Raw genomic sequence first — 25,053 nt, 5'->3', positions numbered from 1 at the left:
CTTCTGGTTTCCTCTAGCCAGATAAGAGTTTTTTCCTGTGGTTTCTATAGCTTGTACATCACATAGTCTTACTAAGTATTATGTTTTACTAACTTACTAAGTATAGTTTTTATGTACTATCCATATAGATGCCATTTGCTCTGTTAGACTGCAAATTCTTGAATGCAGGGATTGGTTTTTATGTGTGTCTTTACTAGAATTCAGTGCCCAGCCCCCCCAAAGAATGATTCAAAATAATAATGTTTAGTTTTGAATCTCAATACATAGAAGGTATATGGGGAAAGGCAGAGATTATTACAATTTTCAATTTCCAATTAGGCTACATACATAAAATTATTTGATGATTGATGTCTCCTGTCATGACTGATACAATACTCTGGATGTAATATAAAAATATTTATATTCTGATATTTTTAATGTGAGGATATTTATTTGTAATGAAGCATCCTCAGATAAAAAGTTGGTTGGAGGAGAAAAAATTGTCTAAAAACCAATCTTAAGAAAAACTTATCAACAAAGGGTTCTTCTAGTGATGTGTACATGAAATCATAATGTTTTCTAAAACAAGAAAAGAGGATTTCTTCAAAAACTTACCAGAAGTGCTGTTATTTGTAACATATTTTTGATGGATGGATTTTTGCAAATAGTTTCTTGTACATCTGAAAAATTATACCATAACACAAAAATAATTTAGTTATGTATAGTGAAAGAGTGACTATAGAGTCAAATATTAAATTCTGATTTTTCAAAATATTAAAAAATGAGTAAGAGATTTTTTTCTGTTACTCCTAGAAATAGTCTTTATTAATATAAAACATAAGTCACTTCATTACAATTATACAAAATTTATACTGATAAAAGGGAATTCCTAGTACTTTGACTATTATACAATAAACTTTATTCAAATGTTATGTTCTTCTTCCTTTTCTTCTTTTCTTTTCAATCAAATTATCATTTAGCCTTGGAGCCTTTCAAGGAAAAGATGTTTAGCTATTGTGGTACAAAATTAGAGTAATTTAGTTAATGCTTGCCTTTTCAATATTTAGGCTTTTGTCCATATAGTAAGAAGAATTGAATAAAAGAAAAATCAGGCAGAATCTTTTATGTGAAACATTTAAATACATAGAAGTATCTAATAGAAATAAAAATTCTTCTGAAATATCGATCTGAGTTTATTATCTATCTGCATTATTTTATTTTATTTTATTATTTAAAATTTTTTTCACAGTACTGGGAATCAAACTCAAGGCCTCAAGCTTGCCAGGCCGGCACAGGGCCACTGAGGTACATCCTTGGCTCTTTTCTGCAATATTTTGAATTTTAAAATTATACCTCATTTCTATATTGCTTTTGTGATTGTAGTTTTGAGCCTTTTATAAATATATCATTTTAGATTTAATTTTGATAAAAAATTTAATTTTGATTTTGCAACTAACATGCAAAAAGAGTCTACAAAATATGTAGGCATAGTCTAATAATGATGATGATCTTAATGATAATAATTAAAGGGCAATGTCTGTGCAACCATGTAGACTAAAAATTTCAGCACTGTCACTACTTTAGAAGCTTCCTGGAACTCTCTGCATCCACACTGCCCTGAAGATTGCATTTCTTTCACTTACCTACTATTACTGACTGCATTTCTTTGTCCCTTTAACACATGTATTATTCCCCAAATAATAGTTTATTTTTACCTACTTTTGGACTTCATATAAATGGAATTGTACTGTATTCTCCTGTGATTTTCTTTTGGTCAAATTATATATTTTTAGATTCATCCACAATGATGTGTGTAACTGTAATTTGCTGAATAATAATCTATCACATGAAGATACTGTTTAAGTGTTGACTTTTTATAAACAATGACCTCTATATGTTTATACATATCTCCTGGTGGACTTATACAGAGTTTTTTCTAGGGTATATATCTATAAGTGAAATTGGTGGGTTGTTAGATATGCTCATATTTAACTGAGGTGGTGGTAGTGGCGGCAAAATATTTCCTAATGAGATTGCATCATTTTACTCTTTCACAGGCTTTTAAACTTCTAGCTGAAGTTTAATATGTAAATAGACCTCATTGCTTTAATTTGTATTTTTCTACTAATGAAACAACTATCAATGCAATATCATTTATATTTCTTTTTTTTTTTTGCTGTACCAGGAATTGAACTCAGGACCTTGTGCTTGCCAGGCAGGCATGGCAACACTGAGCCACATCCCGGGCCCTATATTTCCTTTGTTATTAAGTTTCTGTTTTTTCTCTTACGATTTATGAGTTCTTCATATATTTTGAACAAGTCTTTCATTCTATGTGTGTGTGTTTGTGTTTTGCAGTGTTGGGGATTAAACTGAGAGGCCTGGAACATAGTAGGCAAGTTCTGTAGCACTAAGCAATATTATCAGGCCCCTTTATTTGAGACAGGGTCTTAGTAAGTTGTCTAGGTTCATCTCTAACTCATGATCCTCCTGTCTCAATCTCCTGAGTAGTTGGATTTACAGGTGTGCTCCACCACTCTGGGCTTTCTAAGTGTTATAAATATTTTTATCAATTTGTGGCTTATCTTTTTTTGAGTTTAAAAAATAATTTTTACTTTTTCAAAGTTAATATGTGCATTACAGGAAACAAAAACACGAGAAGCAGAGAACAAAGTCATTCACAATCATAAGCAGCTTAGCTGGATGTGTTCTTCTAGGTCCTGTGCATACATATAAGACATGCCATTTTGTGTGACTGAGTTTGTGCAGTGTGTGTCATGCTTTTCCACACATCATAAATATTCACCAATTCAAAATCCCAAAGCTACAAGAGTATTTTTGATAACTAAGAACACACTACACCAACTCAATCTGTTAGAAAAAAATTGTAATCCTGCCTTTCTTGGGAACAAAAATTTCACTGAAGATAAAAATGGCAACAGGCCTGTAGATAGAAGTATTGGCAAAGTCACAATTAAAATACTGCATTTCCTTAATGCTCAACTTAAAATGAGACATAAAGCAACAGAGTACACCAAACCATGTGTCTGAGAGTTATCAGACCTCTACTATTAAGATATTAGCAAGAAGGCATATTCCCACTGAAATATTAATGTATTTCTACAGTGTAACTAGAAGACACACTTTGATTCCTCTCACCAAAACGTAAATCTGAACACTTTACTCACATCTCTCCCTGTGTGCTTATTTCTGCCCCTCTGTTGCCAGCCTAATGACAAGTCCTGATACATACTGCCTAGAGGTGTCATAATAATTCCAAGTCCAAGATGCATCTTTTCTATCAATTATAACAAAAGGATACTTAAATGTTGCCTAACTCACTACCTCTAGTTTTTAGGGTACATTGTCACCTCCTGACATCTATAAAGCTTAGATGCTGTGCTATATAGTATGAACTTTGTCCACAATACACCCAAGTACTTTACAAAAAATGCACCCACAGGCCTATGGTTATAATCTAAAATCATCTTCAAGATATGGAGATCTAATAAAGAGCACTTACCACCCTCACCCACCCTTTTCCCTCTTCACTTCAGTGACTTAAATTCAGGACCATATCCAGCTCCAAGAGGTGGCTTTAAAAAAGGTCACTCCCAGAAGACAATTCTTCCTAAAAACGACTTTGCTATTTCTAACGTAATTTGGGCAGTAAGACTTATCCTTTAATACCCAGCAATATATATATATATATATATATATATATATATATATATATATATATATACATATATATATATATATACATATATATATATATATTTGGTACTAGGGATCAAACTCAGGACTTTCCTCACAAGTGGAGGTAGGTGGCGGCACCATTGAGCTAAATCCCTTGCCCAATATCCAGCAATATTAACTAAAATGTACATACAGAACAATGGCAAGACAATCTGAACTCACTTAACCTCCTTCTCTGCATACTTCCCCTCGGGCACCCCATGAATAGCCAGCATACTCTTCAAGACATCAAGTTTGACAATTCCATTTTCAAAATACATCCATTCCTGTGAACTAACAAAAAATACTTAAAAGTGCATTATATTAGCCCTTGATTTCTACATGTGTGAACTTTAAACATCTAGAAAGATTAGATGTTTCCAGTGAGAACTTAAAATGTCTCATATGTATAGTGGCATTGAGTAAATTGCTTAACATGTTAAGTAATTGCACATACTTAACAAAGGCTAAATTTTAAATTATCATCTAAATAGGAGCACTCTCGTCTAGAGCTCTTTCCCCTTTCCACCTTTTTTAACCCTTGGGTCAGATATATGGATATGTAATACTTAGAGGGGGCTTTAACAATTTCACTTACTAAGTGGTTTTAAGAACATTCTTTCTAATGAATTTTAATACAAAGTGTACTCAACATGTTAGTTTACTAATTCTACTTCTGTCACACACCAGCACCCTCTTTAACATCTAGAAAGACTAGATGTAAATTAGGACTCCTTTGTCCTTTATAAACAACTATATACACAGGAAATCAAAACAAAATGCACAGACATAAGGGACAGTGGTCAATCCAACTTCACCTAAACTACATTGATTTAGAGCCCTTTGTACTTTCTTTTCCTCCTCCCTCTCTGAACTAGCACAAATATGTCTACTGCTCAGATCAATGGTTTGATCATTTCATTTCCTAAAGACAGTATTAATTTTAACAAAAGGGTATCTACAAAATATGTTGTTTACTACCTCTACTTTTAATATACTTTGTGCACTTCTAAACATCTAGAAAGACTAGATATTTCAAATGTGGACTTAAGTTTGTCCACTATATATACAGTAGTGTTGAATAAACTACATACATGTAACAATGATTATATGTGAAAGTGTCTTCTAAGTAGGAGCATTCTGGCCTAGAATCTTTCGTTTCTTTCTATTTATCCTTCCTTGTCACATGTGATAGAGGCACATGTGTCACTCAAATGTGATTTTACAATTACACTTTCAGAAATCCTTTTCAGAAGACAGCCTTTCTATGAATTTTAACACAAAATATACAAAATGTGTTAGTTTACTAACTCTATTTTTGTCATACATTGGAAACCTCTTTAATATCTAGAAACCAGATATTATAAAATTAGGACTCACGTATCCAATATATACACTATACATACAGTACAGCAAAGTTAAGTGAAATGCATGTAACATAAGAGTAATGTCAGCTGAAATTTTCTACCATACACTTAACAAAACACCTTTTAACAATTTCTTCTGTTCCACATCCCTCAACCCAGTGACCAAGTACAGACAGTATACTGTTCAGAGGTGTTTAACCATTCTATTTGCAAACATAGTATTTCCTATCAGTTTATAAAAGTTGTTTACAAAGTATTATTCCACTACTTCTACTTTTAAATATATCAAGCACTTCTACATATCTAGGACTAGATTTTTCATAAAAGAACTTGCCTGCTATCATATAGCACTGATAAATAAAATTGCACATATAGTAATGGTTGTAATCTGAGGTATCTTCTACATATGACAATTTTGACTTCACTCCTTTCTCTCTGCTTTCAACCCAGTGGACAAATACAGGAATACTTAATGTTAGAGATAGTTGAATCCACAATTCATTTACAGAGGACAAGCTTTTCTGTGTATTTCAACACAAAATGTACAAAATGTGCTAACTTTACTACTTTGTCATACACTGGCAACCTCTTTAACATTTAGGGACTAGATGTTGCAAAATTTGGACTTATTTGTCTGTTATATACACTATATACACAGCAAAACAAAACCCACAAAACATACAGTAAAATTATGTCTAAGTACAAATGCACTAACATAATACCTTTGTAATTGCTTCCCTCCTATCACCTCCAAACCACTGAACAAGTACAGACAGTACCATATCGCTCAAGCGGTGGTTTAACCATTCCATTACCATTAACATTTCATATGAACTTTAGCAAAAAGATATTTACAAAGTGATATTTTACTACCTCTACATTTAACATACGTTGGGCACTTCTAAACATCTAGACAAGACTAGATGCTTCAAGTAAGGACTCAATTTGTTCATTATATATACACAGCAGTCTTGATTAAACTGCATACATGTAACAATAGTTGAAAGTGTCTTGAAAATATGAACATTTTAGTCTAGAACCCTTCTTTTCTCCACTAGCCCAGTGGGCTAAAATGCTCAAATTTTCAGAAGACAATCTTTCCTGGAATTTTAATACAAAATGTACAAAATTTGTTAGTTTACTAACTCTACCTTTTTCAAAACTGGCAGCCTCTTTAACATCTAGGAAGACTAGATATTGTATAAGGTCTCATTTATCCCTTACATACCTTACATACACAGCAAAGTAAAAATGCACAGACATAAGGGACAATGGTAACTTGCTTTGCTATAAATGGACTAGCACAGCACTCTGCATTTCCTTCTCTTCCTTGAACCAGTGCATAAACAATGTGTACTACTCAAGAGGGGGTTTGCCTGTTCCTCCCCCAAAATAACACTTCAGGTGAGTTCTAACAAAAAGAATTTTACACAATGTGTTATTTTATGACTTCTACTTTTTAACATGTATCAGGCACTTGAGAATTATCTCAAAAGACCGGATGTTCAATAAAGTACTTAACATTGTCAATTTTATATATATATATATATATATATATATATATATATATATATATATATAGTAATGAGGACTAAAATGCACACACAAAACAATGGTTACAATACAAACAATGTCTTCTACATATAACCAGTCTGGTACTGGACATTCTTCTCTTCTGTCTTCTTCTCCGAGCCCTCTAACCCACAGAACAAATGCAGACAAGTATCATTCCTAGTGATAGTGATCTAGGTGGTCTACCCAACTCCATTTCAAAGTCACTTTCTGAAAACGTTTCTTTTCTGTCATTTTTAAAAAACAAATGGGTGTTTCCAAGACATGTGGTTTTCCTAACAACTTTATCATACATCGGCAACTTCTTTACATCTATATTGTCCACATGCAGCAAGTTTTCTTTTAAAAGGTTGGGGGAATGTTGAGAAAAGCTGTTTCATGTTATATACACAGGCCTCCTGAAAATGGCCAGTAAATCTTTCCAAAGGGTGGTGGGCATTTCCAATTAGCCAAAAGTGGAATGTTACTTCATGTTTCTCTCTTTGGCAACTGCCCATGGCCCACCAGCCTTTCCACCCGTCCTTTGCCAGAGCTCCCTCACCTTCCAGGGCAGGTGAGGCCTTTATTCATTCTCCCCACAAGGAGGTGCGGTCTCCTTTAACTGGGACACAGCAGTCACCTCAGGACCCGGATCTGCGCAGTTCTATGGCCCAAAGTAGCCGAGCTTTCAGATCCACCTTCTCTGGCCTTTGATGTAATGGGCCTCTGCTGCAGTCCGGAGGCCGCCATTCTTCTCACCATGCCTCGCTGCAGTTGCTGCAAGGCGCTACATCTGCCACTGCTGGAGGGGGTTTTGCCTAGGCCAGCAAGGCTGGACCTGGAGACCCTTCAGTCTGAGGTGTTCTGGCTCAGAGTCCACTACCGCCATCAGGTCATCGAAGTGGCGGCGTCGGGGTAGGGGGAGGGTGATTCGCCTGTTCTTCAAAGCCACAGGGCAGTCGCAGTGAGGGATCCAAGAGGCTGCAGGGCAGAGGCGCGGCCCATCCTTGGGCCCCCCAGGTCACCCACTGCCATCCGCGGGGAGGACCTGGAGGACTCTGGGGAAGCAGGCCATGCTCTGTTTCTTACTGCACTCTCTGCTGGAACTCTGTGCTTATCTTTTCATTCTTTTGATGATGTTTTTGGTATGAAGTTTGTAACTTTAATAGTCAGATTTATTGATTTTCTCCCATGATTATATATTAAACAAATCCTTCCTTACCTTGAGGTTAGAGATATTTTCTCATATTATCTCTTACAAGATTTACTTTCTTTCACAATTTTTAATCACCTTGGAACCAATTTTTTATGTATGTGTATTATTATTATTGCTATTCCTATTATTTGGTGCTTAGAATTGTTTCTTCATCCTCTATTCTAGTCTCTTGGTGAACATGTCTGCTTTTGTGTCAGTGCCATCCTGTTTTTATTACTGTAGCTTTGTAGTATAACTTGAAGTTTGGGATTGGGATGGCTTCTGTTTTGCTCTTGTTGCTCAGGATTGCTTTGGCTATTCTGGGACTTTACTGGTTTCATATATATTTTAGAATTTTTTTCTAGTTCTGTAAAATATGCTGATGGTATTCTGTTTGGAATTGCATTAAGTATATTTATAATTTTTGATAATATGGCCACTTTGACAATATTTGTTCTACCTATTGAAGAACAGGGAATGTCTTCCCATATACTAATGTCCTCTTCAATCTTTTTGTACAGTTCTATAGTTTTTATTATAGAGGTATCTTGGTTACTTCCTCAACACTGGGACAAAATACTTGACACCCACAAGTCAAAGAAGAGTTTTATTTTGGCTCATAGTTTGTAGAGGTTTCAGTCCATAATCAGCTGGTTCCAAGGAAGGGAAGAGGGGTGTGGCAGAGGAGAAACAGCTCATGGCATTGCAGACAGGAAGCAGAGCCATCAACGGAGGAGGAGGGATATACTTATACACTCTTCCAGGCCATGCCCAAAGTTACCCATCAGGCTTCACTTTCCAAAATCACACCCAGCCATAAACCCATCAGTGGGCTAATCCAGTGTCACACGCCCATGACCCAGTCATGTCCCCAAAGGCCCTCTTATGAGCGTATGAGGGTTGGGGGGACTCTAGACACAAACCATAATCAGATGTCTTTTACTTCCTTGGTTAGGTTAATTCTGAGGTATTTAATTTTTTAAACTATTGTTAATGTTTTCCTGGTTACCTTCTTGGTAGATTCATTATTGGTATGCAGGAACCTCATTGATTTTTGTGTTTATTTTGCATCTGGACACTTTGCTGAATTTATTAGTTCTAAGAGTCTTCTGATGTAGTTTTTTTGGATCTTCTATTAGGATCATGTCATCTGCAAATAATGATTTAACCTCTTCTTTTTCTATTTGAAACCTTTTTCTTTCTCTTGCTTGGTTGCTCTGACTAATTTTGAGTACTCTATTCAACAGGAGTTGGTGAGAGTGGAACCCTGGTGTTATTTCTGATTTTACGGGGGGTGGTTTCAGTTTTTCCTCCCTTAGTATGATATTGGTAGTGAGTTTATCATAAATGTTTTTTCCAATAAATACTGTAATTCTAATTTTTTTCTCTTTGAGACACACACTACTTCATTATATTTATTGCTTTATGTTTGTGCAAATTAATCCTCTCAGACTGACCATCTGAGATTATTTACTTTTTAATTCACCCTTATTCCTTTATTTTTGGAGACAGAGTCTTACTATGTATGCCAGGCTGGCAATCTTCCTGCCTCAGCCACTCAAGTGCTGGAATTACAGGCATGTGCCACCATGCCAAGCTCACCCTCATTCTTGCAAGACATTTTTACTTTAAAATTTGCACATTGAACACATTATTCACTACTTTTTGATATTTTCAATGTTTTCTGCTTCTTTCGTTGCTGATTAAATTTGCTGTGATGTGTGTTGGTGAAGATCTTTCATCCCCCCCTACCTTCCTTCCCTCTTTCTTCCTTCTTTCCTCTTCCTTCCTTCCATTCCTCCTTTATCTTTTCTTTCTCCTCTTTCCTGGGATTGAAACCAAGACCTTCTGAATACCAAGAAAATTTCTTTTTATTTACTTTGAAATGTGATAGATTTTTGTTGCAAAAACTGTCAGCCATTATCAGTTCAGATATTCCTTCTGGTCTACTTCAAACTTTTTAACACCCCTTTGTTCTTTAAACTCTAGTTCCTATTTTCCATATCTTCATCTCCTTGTACATCTTTGTACATGCACATAACATAATCACTTTCCATCAACCACCTTTCCCCTACCTTCATATTTTTGAGGGTTTCAATATAAATTTTGATCATATTCATCCCCCTGTTAGCTGCCCTTACACATTCTCCCTCTCCCTCTATTTTCTTCTTCAATTCTAATGATATTCTCCCTTCTACTTTCATGTCATCTCTTTTAGATTCCATATATTAGGAACAAATGTGATATTTGTCCTTTGAATTTGGCTTATTTCATTCAATATGACAATCTCTAGATCCACTCATTTGTCTGCAAATGACAAAATTTCATTCTTTTTTTGAAATGACTGAACAATATTCTATGGTGTATGTGTACTATACCACATTTTCCTTATCCAGTCATTTGTTGATGGGAACCTAGTCTGGCTCCATATCTTGATTATTGTATATTGTGCTGCAATAAAGATAGATGTGCAGGTATCCTCATGGTTTGCTGATTTTAATTCCTTTGGGTATATACCAGGTAGTGGGATGGCTGTATAAAATGGTAGCTCTATTTTTGGTGTTTTGAGGAACATTGATACTGATTTCCATGGTGGCTGTACTAATTTACATTCCCACAAGCAGTGTAAAAGGGTTCTTCCCCCCGACATCATTTCCAGCATTCATTTTTTTTTACTCTTTTTTTTTTCCTTAAGTTCTTTTATTGGTACATTTTAGGTATACAATACGTTTACATTTATCATTGGGTACTTGTACCTGTACATGATGTATCTTTGTTCTTATTTTTTCCCCATTACCTGTGCGCCCTTCACCCCCTTCACCCTTCCCTATTTACATAGACATCATTTCCATTTTTTTCTTTTCTCATAATTTGTCCTTTTGCTTCTTTCCTTTCTCCTTCCCCTCCCTTCACCCCTATGTCTTTGGACCTTTTTTCCTATTTCAAATTATCAATTATTAATTTTAATCATTTTAACCATTTACACTATCAGTTTCTCACAATAGAGAAACTATTCGGTATTTACATGTGTGTCCTATTTATTTCACTTAAGAGTATGGCCTCAATGTGCATCCATTTAGCTATAAATGACTCTAGTTTTTCGTTTTTTATGGCTGAGTAGTACTCCATTTTATAAAAAAAACCACATCTTTATCCAGTTTCCAGTTGATGAGCACTTGGGCTGCTTCCAAGCTTTAGCTATTACAAACTGTGCCGCTATGAACATGGGTGCACATATATTGCTGTGGTATGATTCTTTTAAATCTTTTGGGAAGATACCCAGTAGGGGAATAGCTGCATCAAATGGGATCTCTAGTCCTAGTTCTTAGAGGTATCTCCATACTGATTTCCACAGTGGTTGCACCAGTCTGCACTCCCACCAGCAATGGAGAAGGGTTCCTTTCTCCCCACACCCCTGCCAGCATTTGTTATTGGTTGATTTCTTGGTAGCAGCCATTCTTTCTGGGGTAAGGTGGAATCTCAGTGTTGTTTTTATCTGCATCTCTCGAATGACCAGTGATGTTGAACATTTTTTCGTGTATTTATTTGCTGCTTTTACTTCTTGTTCTGAGAAATGTCTATTCATTTCAGATGCCCATTTATGAACTGAGTCTTTGAATTTGGGGGGTCTGATTTTTTTCAGTTCTTTATATATTCTAGATAGTAGTCCTTTGTCTGAGGTACAGCTGCTAAAAATTTTTTCCCACATTGTACGTTGTCTGTTAGCTCTGTTGGTGGTTTCTTTTGCAGTGAAAAAGCTTTTTAATAAGATGAGATCCCAGTTGTTGATTCTTTGTGCTAGTTCCCATGCTATTTTTTGTACTCTTGATGGTAGCCATTCTGACTGGGGTGAGATAGAATCTCATTGTAGTTCTGATTCCCAAAATGACTAAAAATGTTGAACATTTTCAATTGTACTTATTGGCCACTTGTATTCTTTTGAGAAGTGTTTATTCAATATTTTTGCCCATTTATTGATTGGGCTGTCTTAGTTACTTTTCTCTCATTGCTGAGACAAAATACCAGACACCCAAAGTTAAAGGGGAAAAGGTTTATTAAGCTCAGTTTGTAGAGGTTTCAGTCTATAATCCGCTGGTTCTAAGGCAGAGAGGCACATGGCAGTGGGGTGTTGCAGAGGAGAAACAGTTCATGGTGCCCACACAGTAGCAAAAACAATAAGGGAACTTAACAGTGCCATGCTGCCCCTATTATCTTATCCAAACTGCTGAGATTAGGGGAGAGCTAAATCAATCATTGTACTGGTTTAGTAATCACATGCCCTTAACGCCAGCATCACACATTCTAGATTCATCCACCTCTGAAATAGCTATCTATGACTGCATGAGGCTTTGAGGGGGGGATATCTAAACCCACACCATAACAGGGCTATTTGATTTTTTGGTGTTTTTTAAAATTCTTCATATATTCTAGTTATTAATGCTCAATTGGAAGAGTAGCTGGAAAAATAATTTCTCCCATTCTGTAGGCTGTCTTTTCATTTTGTTGGTTGATTCCCTTGCTGTGCAGAATTTTTAAATTTGATGTGGTTCTATTTGTCAATTCTTGCTATTATTTCTTGTGCTATTGGAGTTCTATTAAAGAGGTCCATGCTTGTGTCTATGGCTTCCCTATGGGTTTTTTTTTTTTTTTTGCAGATTAAAAATTTTGGATCTTATACCTAGGTTCTTGATCCATTTTGAAATGATATATATTCTATAAGTGGATATTTAGTTTTTCCAGTACTAGTTTTTACAGAGGCTGTCTTTTTTCCAACATATATTTTTGGTTCCTTTGTCCAGAATTAAATGGCTATAATTGCATGGGTTTGATTCTGTGTTGTCTATTCTGTTCCATTGCTCTATATGTCTATTTTTTTTTCTTTTTCCCATATTTGGGGAAATTGCAGGGGTCAGCACATCTGGAGTGCAATGGATAAGCCTCACCCTGGGAAAACCACCTTTGTGATCATGGTATCTCCCCTGCCAGGTAAGTATCTATATGTCTATTTTTATATAAGTACCATGCTGCTTTTGTTGCTATGGCTTTGTAGCATAAATTGAAATTGGATATTCTGATGTCTCTAGCATTTTCCTGTTGCTTAGGATTACTTTGTCTATTCTCAGTCTTTTATGTTTCCTATATGAATTTTAGGAATTTTTTCTAGTTCTGTGAAGAATGTAGTTGGTATTTTGATAGAGATTGCATCAAATCTATAGATTGCTTTTGGCCATTTTAACAATATTAATTCTGCTGATCCATGAATATGAGAGATCTTTACATCTTCTGGGTCTTCATCAATTGCTTTTTTCAATGTTCTGGAATTGTCATTGTAGATATTTTTCGCTTCCTTGATTGGATTGATTGCTTAGGTATTTCATTTTTTGAAGCTATTATGAATAAAATTATTTCTTTGATTTTTTTCTTAGCTAGTCCATTACTGGTATAAAGAAAAGGGATTGATTTTTTAGAGTTGATTTTACATCCTAGTACTTTGCTGAATTTGTTTATTCACAAAGTCTTTTGGTGGAATCTTTAGGGTCTTCTAAGTATAGGATCTGAAAACAAGGATAATTTGACTTCTTCATTTTATTGTGTCTCTTACCTAATTGCTCTAGTTAAAATTTCAAGAATGACATTGAATAGGAATGTTAAGAATGGACATCCTTGCTTGTTCCTGATTTTAGAGGAAATGCTTTCAGTTTTCCCCATTGAAAATGATGTTGGCTGGGGTTTGTTTTATGTGTACTTTATTATTTTGAGAAATAATTTTTCAACGCCTAGATTCTTCTGGTCTTTTATTTTATTTTATTATTATTATTATTTTTTGGTACCGGGGATTGAACTCCGGTCCTTGAGCTTGTGAGGCAGGCAGGGTAACCACTGAGCTAAAATCCCCGGCCCTCTTTTGGTCTTTTAATCGTGAGGGGATACTGTATTTTGTTGAAAGTTTTTGTGGGTCAATTGAGATGATCATGTGATTTTTATCCTTGATTCAACTAATGTGGTGTATTACATTTTTTGATTTATGTATGTTGAGCCATCTTTGCATTACTGGAATTAAGCCAATTTGATCATTGTGTATGATCTTTTCAATGTATTCTTGAATTTGGTTTGAAAGTATTTTATTAAGATTTTTGCACCTTATATTTATCAAGAATATTGGTCTATAGTTTTCTTGATTGTTGTGTCTTTGTCTGATTTTGATATTGAGGTGATGTTGGCTGTATGGAATGAGTTTTCTTTTCCTTTGGAAAGCATTCCTTTCCTTTCTATTTCAAGGAATAGTTGAGGAACACTGATGTTAGTTCGTCTTAAAAGGTTTGGTAAAATTCAGCAGTGAAACTTTCTGGTCTTTATTGCTTCAATCAAATTGCTTATTATTGATCTGTTTAGATTTTTTATATCCTCTTGATTTTTCATTTGACATCTCTCTGATAGCACCCAGAGCTATAAACTTTCCTCTTAGAATTGCCTTTTATTTGTCCCAGAGATTCTTATATGTTACATTGCCTTTTTCTTTTTTAAAAAATTCTGTTCCTGATTTCTTCAATGACCTCATGATTGTTCATAGGTGAATTGTTCAATCTTCATGTATTTGTATAATTTCTGTGGTTTTTCTTGCTATCGATTTCTAGTTTTACTTCATTGTAATTTGATAAGATGTAAGAAGCTATTTCAACTGTTTTTGAATTTGTTAAGGATGCTTTATGCCTAAACTCTGGTGCATTTTGTAGAACATTCCATGAGCTGTATAGAACTATACATTCTATAGTTGTTGGTTCTGCCTATCTAGGAACAGGAGATTTTCTTTTCTGATATCCTCTTTGAGCTTCTTTTTCAGAGTACTGTAGTTTTCACTGTAGATGTCTTTCACTTCCCATATTTTCAATATAATTTTTAATCTCTTAGATTTCTGATTGAAACTTTTTCATGGGCTCTTATTCTTTGCTAAAATGGTCATTCATGTTTTGTATTATTTTGTATAACTCAGCTAGCTTTTTGTTAGTATCTTCTGAAAGCTTCTGTATCATTTTGGTTATAACTTCCATTGTCTGTTTAGTCGTATCTTCTGTGATCCCACTGAGTACCTCCTCTGTTATTCTTTCACATAAATTGGGTGTGTGGCTTATCCTGTTTTCCTTTTGGAAGCCCTCCAGATTGGCTTTGGGGTAGTAGGGTGTTTTTGGAGACATTTTGTTGTCTTGCCTTCTCATGTTTCTATTTTTTTAAATTTGTTTTATTTTGTTTGGTGCTGAGGTTTGTGGATGCTTACAGTGTAAAGACTTTGTTGCTAGCATGGAGATCTTTTTAGACAATTGCTTTTCAGAGATGTACTTTGGGCATGGTTAACTATAGTCCTTTGCCTGTGGCCCAAGATCTGACCACCTCAATTAATTTGGGAAGGGAGGATGTAGTGTAATTGGCACAACATCAGGTTCTCTGGCAATGTTACTTTAGTATTGTTAGCATTACAAAGGTAATCTGGATGTTGGTTTACAGAGAAAACTCTTAATAGCAACAATTATGCAACCATAGTAATGAGTTTTTAAAGGGCAAGTTTTTCTTTATGGATTGCTATTTTTTATTCTTGTTTTTGTTTAATTGTGGGTTGCTTATTTTCTTCAGATTTCATTTGTGATAATTCTCTGAAGACTGTAATATTGGTAGGTTTCTTCAGAAAGAACATAAAATTTACTGTTTTCAGGTATTTTGTGTTATTACTAGTTTTAAATCATTCTAAATTAAATTATTTGCTTCAGGCTTTAATAAACAGTCAGGTAGTATAATTATTATTATCTTTTTTTGTACTGAGGATCGAACTCAGGTCCTTGCACTTGCGAGGCAGGCCACGGAAACACTGAGCTAAATCTCCAGCTCAGGTAGTATAATTACGGTCTGTAAACTAGTGTGATATTTATAAAAGAGTGTGGTTTCAAATTCTCAAGAGTTGCCTGTATTCCCAATCTGCTCAACACTTAAGTTCAAGAAATATAATTTTTTTCACCCCTTCTTTTCTGTGAATTTATGTGTTGTGCACAGATCTTTGGATGGCCCAGCTTTATGGCTGGAAGATCTTCTATGAGACTACTTATTTAGAGTAGGTCCTGGGTTTTGTTTCCTGGTTCTTCTTTTTTAAAAAATTCCATGTGTTAAATATCCTTAGGATAAAAGCTAGTTATAGGACTCTAACTTTCTGAGTTTTCATTTATATTTACTTCTTAGTCTTAAGAATTCCTTATATTCTTACCAGCTTATCACTATATTTACGTTTTCAAAATGCTTAATAACAATAATGAGATTATAATTGTTTTCATGGATGGTCAATGTAGATACCTAGGTTGTCCATTATTGAACTAGAATTAATATATTCATATATTCCTAAAAAAGACAGTAAGGCCTGGCACAGAAATTGGTATCATCATAAACAACATTGTAAATGATGCTGTATACTTGAAATAGTATGAAATATTTCTCAATTGTCATATGCTCTAGTAAGCAGGTGATAATATATATAATTTTGGACTTTTATTTTCAATTTAATTAATATAGTCTAAGTACAAAATACCACGTTTCTCACCAAAGATGCTTTTCCACACTTACAGTGTAGTCTTTCATTGAGATGGTCAAGGGACTGCAGGATCCTCTGTTCTTCAGCTGATAGTGCACAGGTGTTGAATTGCTGGGCATTGTTTAAAGCCAGATTTGATTTCTGTAGCTGTTTGTTATTCAGGACAGTTAGAATTTCATCCTCAGGCACTGAAGCTTTCACTAGATTTTCAGCCATCAAAAACTCAGAAGTGCTCTCTGAAACTACATAAATTTTAATCAATTATTCTTTGATCTCTTTTTGTCTTTGGCATTAGCCCTTATACATACTTAGCAATGTCTGTTTGCATTCATTTCACAAACAGAAATGCAGTAATATTCTATTACTTTGCATTTATTAGGATTCTCTACATCTAGCATTTCTCCATCCTTAATTTAAAAAAAAATATAAAATGATGGCAGTGAGGTAATAAAAATTCTTAGAGACTTACCTGAACTAAAGAAAAAAATACTTATGTTTAGATAATTTTTTTGCATTAAATTTTGCTATTCATTCGTGGTACAAAGATAATATGAAGGAGATTGTCTTTATAACAGCAGTTAAAATGAGCTCTAAATAAAAGAGTAGGAGAAAAGAAACTTGAGGAAAGGTTAGAAAATCACATGTCATCTGAACAGAACTAATAGCATAGAAACAGATCAAACTGGATTAAGAACATATGCTGAAAGGAGCATCAAAGACTTGAGAGAAAGGAGGGATAATTCAATAACTTAGTTCAGTGTTCAAAAAGGAATTGATTTGGAGTTTCACTTCCCACCTTTCATTTAAACAAATTACAAATAAAGTGTTAAATATGAAGAATCAAGCTATTAAAGGAACCCTCAGGCAAAAAAAGATATTTCTAAATTTTTGGATTGGGAAGGCTCTTTGAGTGTGGAAGTAATGGAGAAATCACTAAGAAAAGACTGAAACATATTTAGATTAGGCCATGCAAGGCCAGTCTTCTCTGACAGACTTCTAAGTTCTGAAGGGCAAGCTTTTATATGTTGTATTCATGACTCTATATCCAGTATTTACTTATAAGCACAAAATTAATTCTTAATAATAATTTATTGAATGAACAAACAAAAATAAAAACATATGTAAAAATATAACAAGTGGAATAAAATAAAAATAATGAAGTAGTAAAAACACTTGTAACCAATATATGAATTTCAATCATTGATATTTCAAGAATTTTCAGGAATCAGTAAGAAAATATAAAAACTAATATTTAGGGAAAAGAATATGGAGGGACAATTTACAAAAAATACAAAAACAATTAAGCATATTATAATAAAAATATTTAAAAAATAATATATAACAAAATTTCTTTGCCTATCATATAAGGAAATAGTAGACAGAATTGTACCTCAAGGTGACATAGATGATTGGAAGAATTTTGAATAATGCTTTTAGACAAAAAGTTAAGTAATATGCATGAATATCCATATTAATGCTTATTTCCTTTGATCTAGTATTCATTTAATATGTAGAGTTTCATTCAACAAATATTTATTGAGTACCCCCTATATGCCCAGTATTGTAATTTTGATTCCTGAAATCTATCCTACAGCAATAATTGATAAGTTAGGAAATAGCTCAATGTAGAAAGATGCTCCGTATACTGCTATTTAAAATAAAGGAAAACTGGCCACAAACTGCAGTGGCAAAGACAGTTTAGGCCCTAAATGGTGGCTTAGCAGTCATGCTATTTGTGAGCACCTTAGAAAATACACGTAAGAAAAAAAATCACTGAGAAAAAAGCTCCAAGGAAAACATTTAAACTCAGACATACCTTCTTCAGTATTAGAAGTACCCCTTGTAGTTTGTTTTGGCTCACTTGAACTTAGATGGACACTTTGTCCAAAATTCTAGAAAAATAGAATATTAAATCAGAACATAATTTCACATTTAAAATTCATGAAATATACATGAACTTAAAAAATTTTTAATTGCAGTATATATTTTCAGCTGTTTTTATTCAAGTTAATTTTGTTTTTGTGACAGAAATCAAGAATTACTGAATTAAGGTCTTTCTAAGGTACATGAATATTTAAAAATACATTTTATGTCCACTGAAAAATTTCAGATTCCAATGTTGGACATTTGAAAGTGAAAGTAAATTGAGTGGCAATAAAATATACTATTTAAAGGAAAGGAAAATAAATAACTTAAGGTTTATAACTTAGTTGATTTATCTTGGGAATGAACCCAGAGCCTCCACACTGGGCTACATCCCCAACTATTATTATTGTTATTATTTATTTTGAGACAAAGTCTTGTTAAGTCATTAAGTTGCTCAGGTTGGGCTTGAACTTGTGATTCTTCTGTCTATAGATCCATCAAGCCCGGCTAATTGCTTTACCCTTGTAAGGAAGAATTGTAACCACTGGCCCAAAGCCTCTATGACTATTGCCAAGCATAGGTGTCTTAGATGATAAAACTTTAAACAGAAATAGCTGTTCCAGTGTTGCACAGAATCTGAAAAAGGGAAATTAAATTTTTTATTAGTATATGTTTATAATACATAAAAATATATATTTGTTCTGGGGTATTGGTATATATACATATCAAATCTTGATCCTTTTTGCTTCTCCTTTTCCTCCACTCCTTTCCATCTATCCCCATTTCAGAATCCCTTTCTCATCTGCGTAAAATATCTTTGGAAAAAGGGAATTTTTGAACACTGGCAATAAGTTCATGTACTCAATGCTATCTGAAGGATACCAACTCTCCTTCTTTGAATATGGTTTACTTTCCTTCTTTATTCACATTTTCTTTTACTTTAAGAAATGATATTTTTCTCTCGATAAAATTGCACGGTTATGACTATGTACTGTACTTTGCTTTTGTTCAGTCTGATCTGAACAGTAGCTGATTGATTTTTGCGATGGCTCTCATTGTATAGTTCTTGCCTAATGTCCATTATAGACTTGAAAGAGTTGGACTGAAACCCTGGTACAAAAGGGAAATTGTGCTTTTTCTGCTTTTTATTTATCTGTTTTAGATTCTTTCCGTATAGCAATGGGGTGGCAAAATACCGTGTAATAAAATGCACTGCCTAATACAAGGTGACAGATGTTACTGCTGTAGTAACTGAACTTCTGATTAGGCTCTGGAATAAAAAACAAGACCAAACAAAATGATAAGGATGAAAGATTTAAATTTCAAAATGATTTTGATTCAGGAACACTGATTTATTCTTACACCGACAAGACTTGAGGGGATGTATAAAGGGATGTATAAATGGAAGATGTACATTTGAAAGCAGAAGAGCTTTCTGGAGAGGACAAAATAGACTTGAAAGACAGCAAGACAGAATGCAAAGGAGCATGAGTTGGAAGAATATAAGACTCAGAAAAAAATAGAAATGAATTTGGAGAGGTCACTAATAATAGATATTTAAAATTTAGTTCATTTTTTGTTATAGTAACTATTATTACTTTAAAATTCGAGATATCTTAACAAAATACAGAAAAATAAAGGTAGAATATGTCTTCATGGATTTTGAGATTTTTGTGGGAACAACACAGAAATTTAAAAATGAAAGGCATTATTGTAATCAGGAAGTTATGTTTGTAATTAAGTACCATGTTTATAATTAAGTATAATTTTTGTTATTAAGCACTAACAACATGATGGTAATGAGAATAACTTATTATTACTATTATTATTATTATTTTTGGTACCGGGGATCAAACTCGGGTCCTTGCGCTTGGAAGGCAGGTGGCGGAACCACTGAGCTAAATCTCCAGCCCCTAGACTAACTTATTTATATAAATATATAACTAAATAACTTTTGTTTGGCTGATAAATTATGTCATGGTTGGTTTTTATTCATATTAATCTTATTCACATAAAATTAATACTTCCTATAATACACAAATGATAGGAACCTCAACCTATAGTGCAAGCTATAAATGCTTCATAAGACATCCTATTCCAACTAATATTTAAAGTAGAAACTCCAAGTACAATGTTATTTACTTAATTGTTTAGTATTTTTGACATGCTAAAGTAAATTCTTAAAGTCAGACCACTAGAAAATGTCAAATTTAGATCACATTTACATATTATTCACAGAATTTCCTTCATAAAAAATTGTTACTATGCTTTTGATGTTTATTGAAGATCTGTCTCTAAGAGCTGTATTTATTTATTATTGAATTGTTATTAAAGACATATTCAGTATACATTTCAAGGTCCCTTATAAAAAGACCTCAATATCTTTGAAAATATTGTATCAGAAACATCATTGCCAATATTCCTTGAGAACTATGTAAACTCTTAAATTTTTCATTTTACCAAGTCTTGCAGGAAGCTTGGGTCCAAATAGGATATGCAATTACACAGAATTATATTAGTTTAGCATAATTTCTTCCTGTATCGATTGCTTTAGTTTTCTCCCTTCCCTCCCTTCATTTCCTCACCCTCCTTGCCTTCCTTGTTCCCTCCCTTTTTCCTTCTCTTATGTAATTTAAATAATTTTGTTGAATTTTCTTGTGAAGGATCTTATTTTTTCCAGAGTTGGTTATAAATGATAACAATAATAATAGTGATTTCTTAAAGCTGGTTTAAAAGTTTCCCTGGTAACTGACCATACAGATGAATTAGAATACAGAAAATAAGTATAGTTGAACAAACTGCTACCATGAGATTCCAAGAGTGCATCACAGGGGACTCTGGCTATATTTATACCACGGTACAGTTTACATCAAGAGTATAGACTTTTAGGAACACTGTTTTCCAAGCAATTTTTAAATACTGAATAGAGATTTTTACTAATACTGTACTTACACTCATTTGCTCCCTGTATTTCTGTGCTACAGATCCAGGGATTTTTCTTTTCTGGTCTGAAAGACTTCTCTGCTTATTTTCAATAAGTAGTTTTCTTCTAACAGTAGAATCTTAAAGAAATGTCAGCACAATGTCACAAATCACGCAAGTGGAGTAGATAACATATATTTACTGAAAACTTTCAAGTTACCTTTAAATATCACAGAAAGCTCTCATTCATATGGTCAACAAACTTTTATTGAGTTCCTCTTACATTGCATGGCAGTTACAAGGATGAATTCAACAAAATTCCTGCTTCCGCATGGGTTATGATTTAGAGGATTGACCTCCAAGGCATGGTCCTGGAACACCAGGAGGATAAGTAAGAAAAGCCATTGGTGTGCAAGAAATCTATTAGAATTCTAATTTATACTTACTATCTAAAAATTAGAAATTAAACTTTACTGATGTAATAATGTATATTTGACAGTGACACTCTTGTTACATAGTTTACAAGGCCGACTCTTGTATATTGCATATATTTGATTCAGTTATTTTGAAGGAAGGACAGTTCCAAATGTAAGAGGTTGGGAGTGGTATCATCATTCATTAGTGGTCTCTTCTTTCTTTCTTTTGTGGAACTGAGAATTGAATCCAGGGCCTCATGCATGCTAGTCAAATGCTCTGCTACAGGGGTGTATCACCAGCCTTTTTGTTTTGGAGATAGGGTCTTGTTATGTAGTTCAGGCTGGCCTTGAATTCACTATGTAGCTCAGCCTACTCTCAAATTAGAGATTCTCCTGCCTCAGCCCCCCAAGTGCTGGCATTACAAGCATGTGTCACTGTGCCCAGAGAACCCTTTAAAAAGTAAAAAAAAATTTTTGTTTGGACACCAGATCTCACCAAGTTACCCAGTTTGGCCTCAAACTTGAGATAGATTCTCATGTTTCATTCTAGGGATAGCTGAGATTGCAATTGTATGATACTATGCCTGGCTTCATTATGCTTTTTAGTGTTCTGCAATGTACTGAAATTTATGTGTACTCAGGTAGGTGGATTTATTTATATCTTGTACTAAGGAATTCCTCACAAAATGGAAACATGGCTGAATACAGTTTTGTAGGGCATTCATTTTATGTCAGTTTCAAGGTGAGTAGTGGGTAGATGGATTGTTTATTATATTTTGTAATGTTTTTTGTATGATTTTAATTAAAAACATTCTTAAAATATCATAGATCAAAGATGATACTAATAGGTGAAGAGAAAAATGCTAGAACTGACATTTCTTCTCATGCCTTGCCACATAATGACAGTGATGATAAAACTGTATATGTAACAAAGTTAGTGTCAAAAATTTAAAAATTATCCCAAACTCTAATAACAGATCTTACCTTAAATATATATTCTGCCATGAGGTATTGGCAAGTGATATATGGAATATAATTTTCACAACTGATGACATTTTATAACTAACATTCAAAACATTATTAACATTTGAGAAAAGTATTTTATATATTAATACATGAAATTCTTTTTATAAGTATTATTTTAAATATTTATAATATAAAATTTCAAAATTATTTTACAAGCTTTTACTTTATCTTTATGTCATCCTTTAAAATTTCTTGTACAAATTAGTATAGTAATTTATGTGTATGGTGCACATGTATATGTATGCTCACATTTTTCAAAAGTGATACAATGAAAATTTTTGGACTCCACTGGTTTAGAAGAATGGATATAAAGTTAAATAAATGATAGCAAAATGTGTAAATTATATATATAGATATTACACAGGATTAAGAGAAAGCTTAGAGACTATAGTGGCTGCAAGAATCAAGAAAGAGCTAGGTGTGATTGTGCATGCCTGTAGTCCTACTTACCCAGGAGGCTGAGGCAGGAGGATCACAAATTCAAGGCCAACCTAGGCAACTTGGTGAGACCCTGTCTCAAAATGAAATAAAAAGGACTGGAGATGTAGCTCAATGGTAGCTCACATGTGCAGCATGCACAAGGCCTTGGGTTCAATTACCAGTACCACAAAAACAATAATGAAAGATAGATTTCACCAAGAAATTTGTCTGAGCTTGATCTGAAAGAAGTAGTAAGTTCCTAAGTAAAAAGGTAGTCTGAGCCAGAAAAACACTGTGTGCAAAGGCATCAAGTTATGATAGTGCATAGTTAAGTTTCTCAAGGTCGAGGGATAGAAAAATCACTTGGTCTGAGGCACAGAATATTAGGTATTTGTGTAAGCACATAAATATATTGAGAAGTACAGGGAGTATGTGCATGTGATTTATAATAAGAGTTCAGAGAGAAGAAAAGAAACACTTTGAGCCCTAACATTAAATTATATACTGGAGAACATGGGTCTGAATATTATATCTTCTTGATAATCTAGTGTGCGTACACACGTGTGTATATGATATATAACAATAGTATAAAAAAGCTACAAAAAGAGCTATCAGTTTTAAACAAGGTTTTCTAGGAACTGAACATTCAACCTTTAGGAGTAAGAAATAATACTAGCTAATATTTAATTAGCACGTATAATTTTCTAGGTATTCTACAAGAACAATCACCATTGTTCTTTCATCTCTAAAATAATGAAACTAAGGCACAGGAGAGGATAAATAACTTGCCTAAAGTTACAGAGATAGTAAGGGGCAAAGTTGAGATTCAGTTCCAATCATGTGGGCTCTAAAATCTAAGATTCTAAGCTGGTCATGGTGGCACACTAGGGAGGCTGAGGCAGGAGGATTGCTGAAAGTTTGAGGGCAGCCTGGGCTATAAGGTGAATTCAAGGCCAGTCTGAACTACATAGTGAGACCCTGTCTCAAACAACGAAAACCAATAAAAAACTAAGATTCTAGTTCTTATCCACTATGCTAATAACTTTTATTCTGGTTTTACTGTGTCTCACAAAAATAAACGTATTTGCATAATAATTTAATAAAATTATACATAATTTTATATATATTTACCCTTACAACATATGACACCACTTAGTTTCTAGTCTAGAACATTCTAACTCTAATATTGACTGTAATTAAAAAAATACTGTTTACTGGTCAGTAAGTTGATTTCACAACACTAATGAGTGATGGCCTACAACTGAAAAAGCAGAGCTGGGCACGGTGGTGCACTTCTCTAATCCCAGCTGTGGCTAGAAGGCGGAGGCAGGAGGATCTCAAGCTTGAGCCCAGCCTGGGCAACATAGCAACTTACCAAGACCTTGTTCTCAAAATAAAAAATGGGCTGGAGAGGTAGCTCACTGTAAAGGCCCTAGGTTCAATTTCCAGTACCATAAAAAAAAAACAACCCCAAAAAACCCTTCTGCATTGTTTATTTCCATACTGAATGCTAGATTTACTAAACATGCTAAATGCTAGATATACTAACTATTATGCAGTAGTTTCCAATGAGATCATCTGGGCACCAATAATTTTTAAACTGTTGTATATACTTGGAATTCTCTTTAAATCTTGTACAGTTCCTATTTTCCTTTTATTGAAGAGCATTAAAAATACCTTACATGAAAATTTCCTTAACCGCACAACTGCTGTGTAAAGATTTAATCTCACCCTTTAGCCTCCTCATCAACCTTCTCGAGGTAAGCTCAGCTAATACTTTTAGTTTCTTGATGAAATTACTTACCTTTGTGGTTTATTATTCTTTGTGTAGGTGTTAAATTTAGTGGATTGTAAAGTATTAATCCCAGGAACAGATATAGCATATGCTAGAAGTTATTTATGTACTTGATAAAAACACACACAACTAAATAAAGCAAAACAAAAAAATTTACCATAGCTGTTACAAAGTTGGTATAATTTTAAACAATAATTTTAGTCAATTAA

At 33.9% G+C, this 25,053-nt stretch overlaps 1 protein-coding gene and 1 pseudogene across 11 annotated transcripts in view; both read right to left on the bottom strand.

The window, feature by feature from the left end:
• Cep126 (centrosomal protein 126) overlaps positions 1 to 25,053 on the bottom strand; it is a 101,299-nt gene that overhangs the window by 27,485 nt on the left and 48,761 nt on the right. For 6 of the 11 annotated variants that reach the window (XM_004870802.3, XM_013067820.3, XM_004870803.4 and 3 more), the window contains 4 exons: positions 21,218 to 21,327; positions 18,216 to 18,291; positions 16,432 to 16,641; positions 595 to 659 (listed from right to left, as the gene is read on the bottom strand). In XM_004870802.3, the coding sequence (XP_004870859.1) occupies positions 595 to 659; positions 16,432 to 16,641; positions 18,216 to 18,291; positions 21,218 to 21,327 (461 nt within the window). Of the gene's footprint in view, positions 1 to 594; positions 660 to 3,900; positions 4,012 to 16,431; positions 16,642 to 18,215; positions 18,292 to 18,785; positions 18,902 to 21,217; positions 21,328 to 21,436; positions 21,559 to 25,053 lie in introns of those variants that run through there. The other 5 variants (XR_015451635.1, XM_021249017.2, XR_015451633.1 and 2 more) reach the window with 4 other exon arrangements.
• On the bottom strand, positions 12,695 to 12,824 carry LOC147827899 (U1 spliceosomal RNA; annotated as a pseudogene).

Source organism: Heterocephalus glaber, unplaced genomic scaffold (assembly GCF_053883595.1).
Source record: "Heterocephalus glaber isolate CG9 unplaced genomic scaffold, H.glaber_assembly_v1.0 deba00001429, whole genome shotgun sequence".
Lineage (NCBI taxonomy): Eukaryota > Metazoa > Chordata > Mammalia > Rodentia > Bathyergidae > Heterocephalus > Heterocephalus glaber.
The sequence above is the reverse complement of the archived record's forward strand: the minus strand, read 5'-3'. Positions and strand labels throughout refer to the sequence as shown.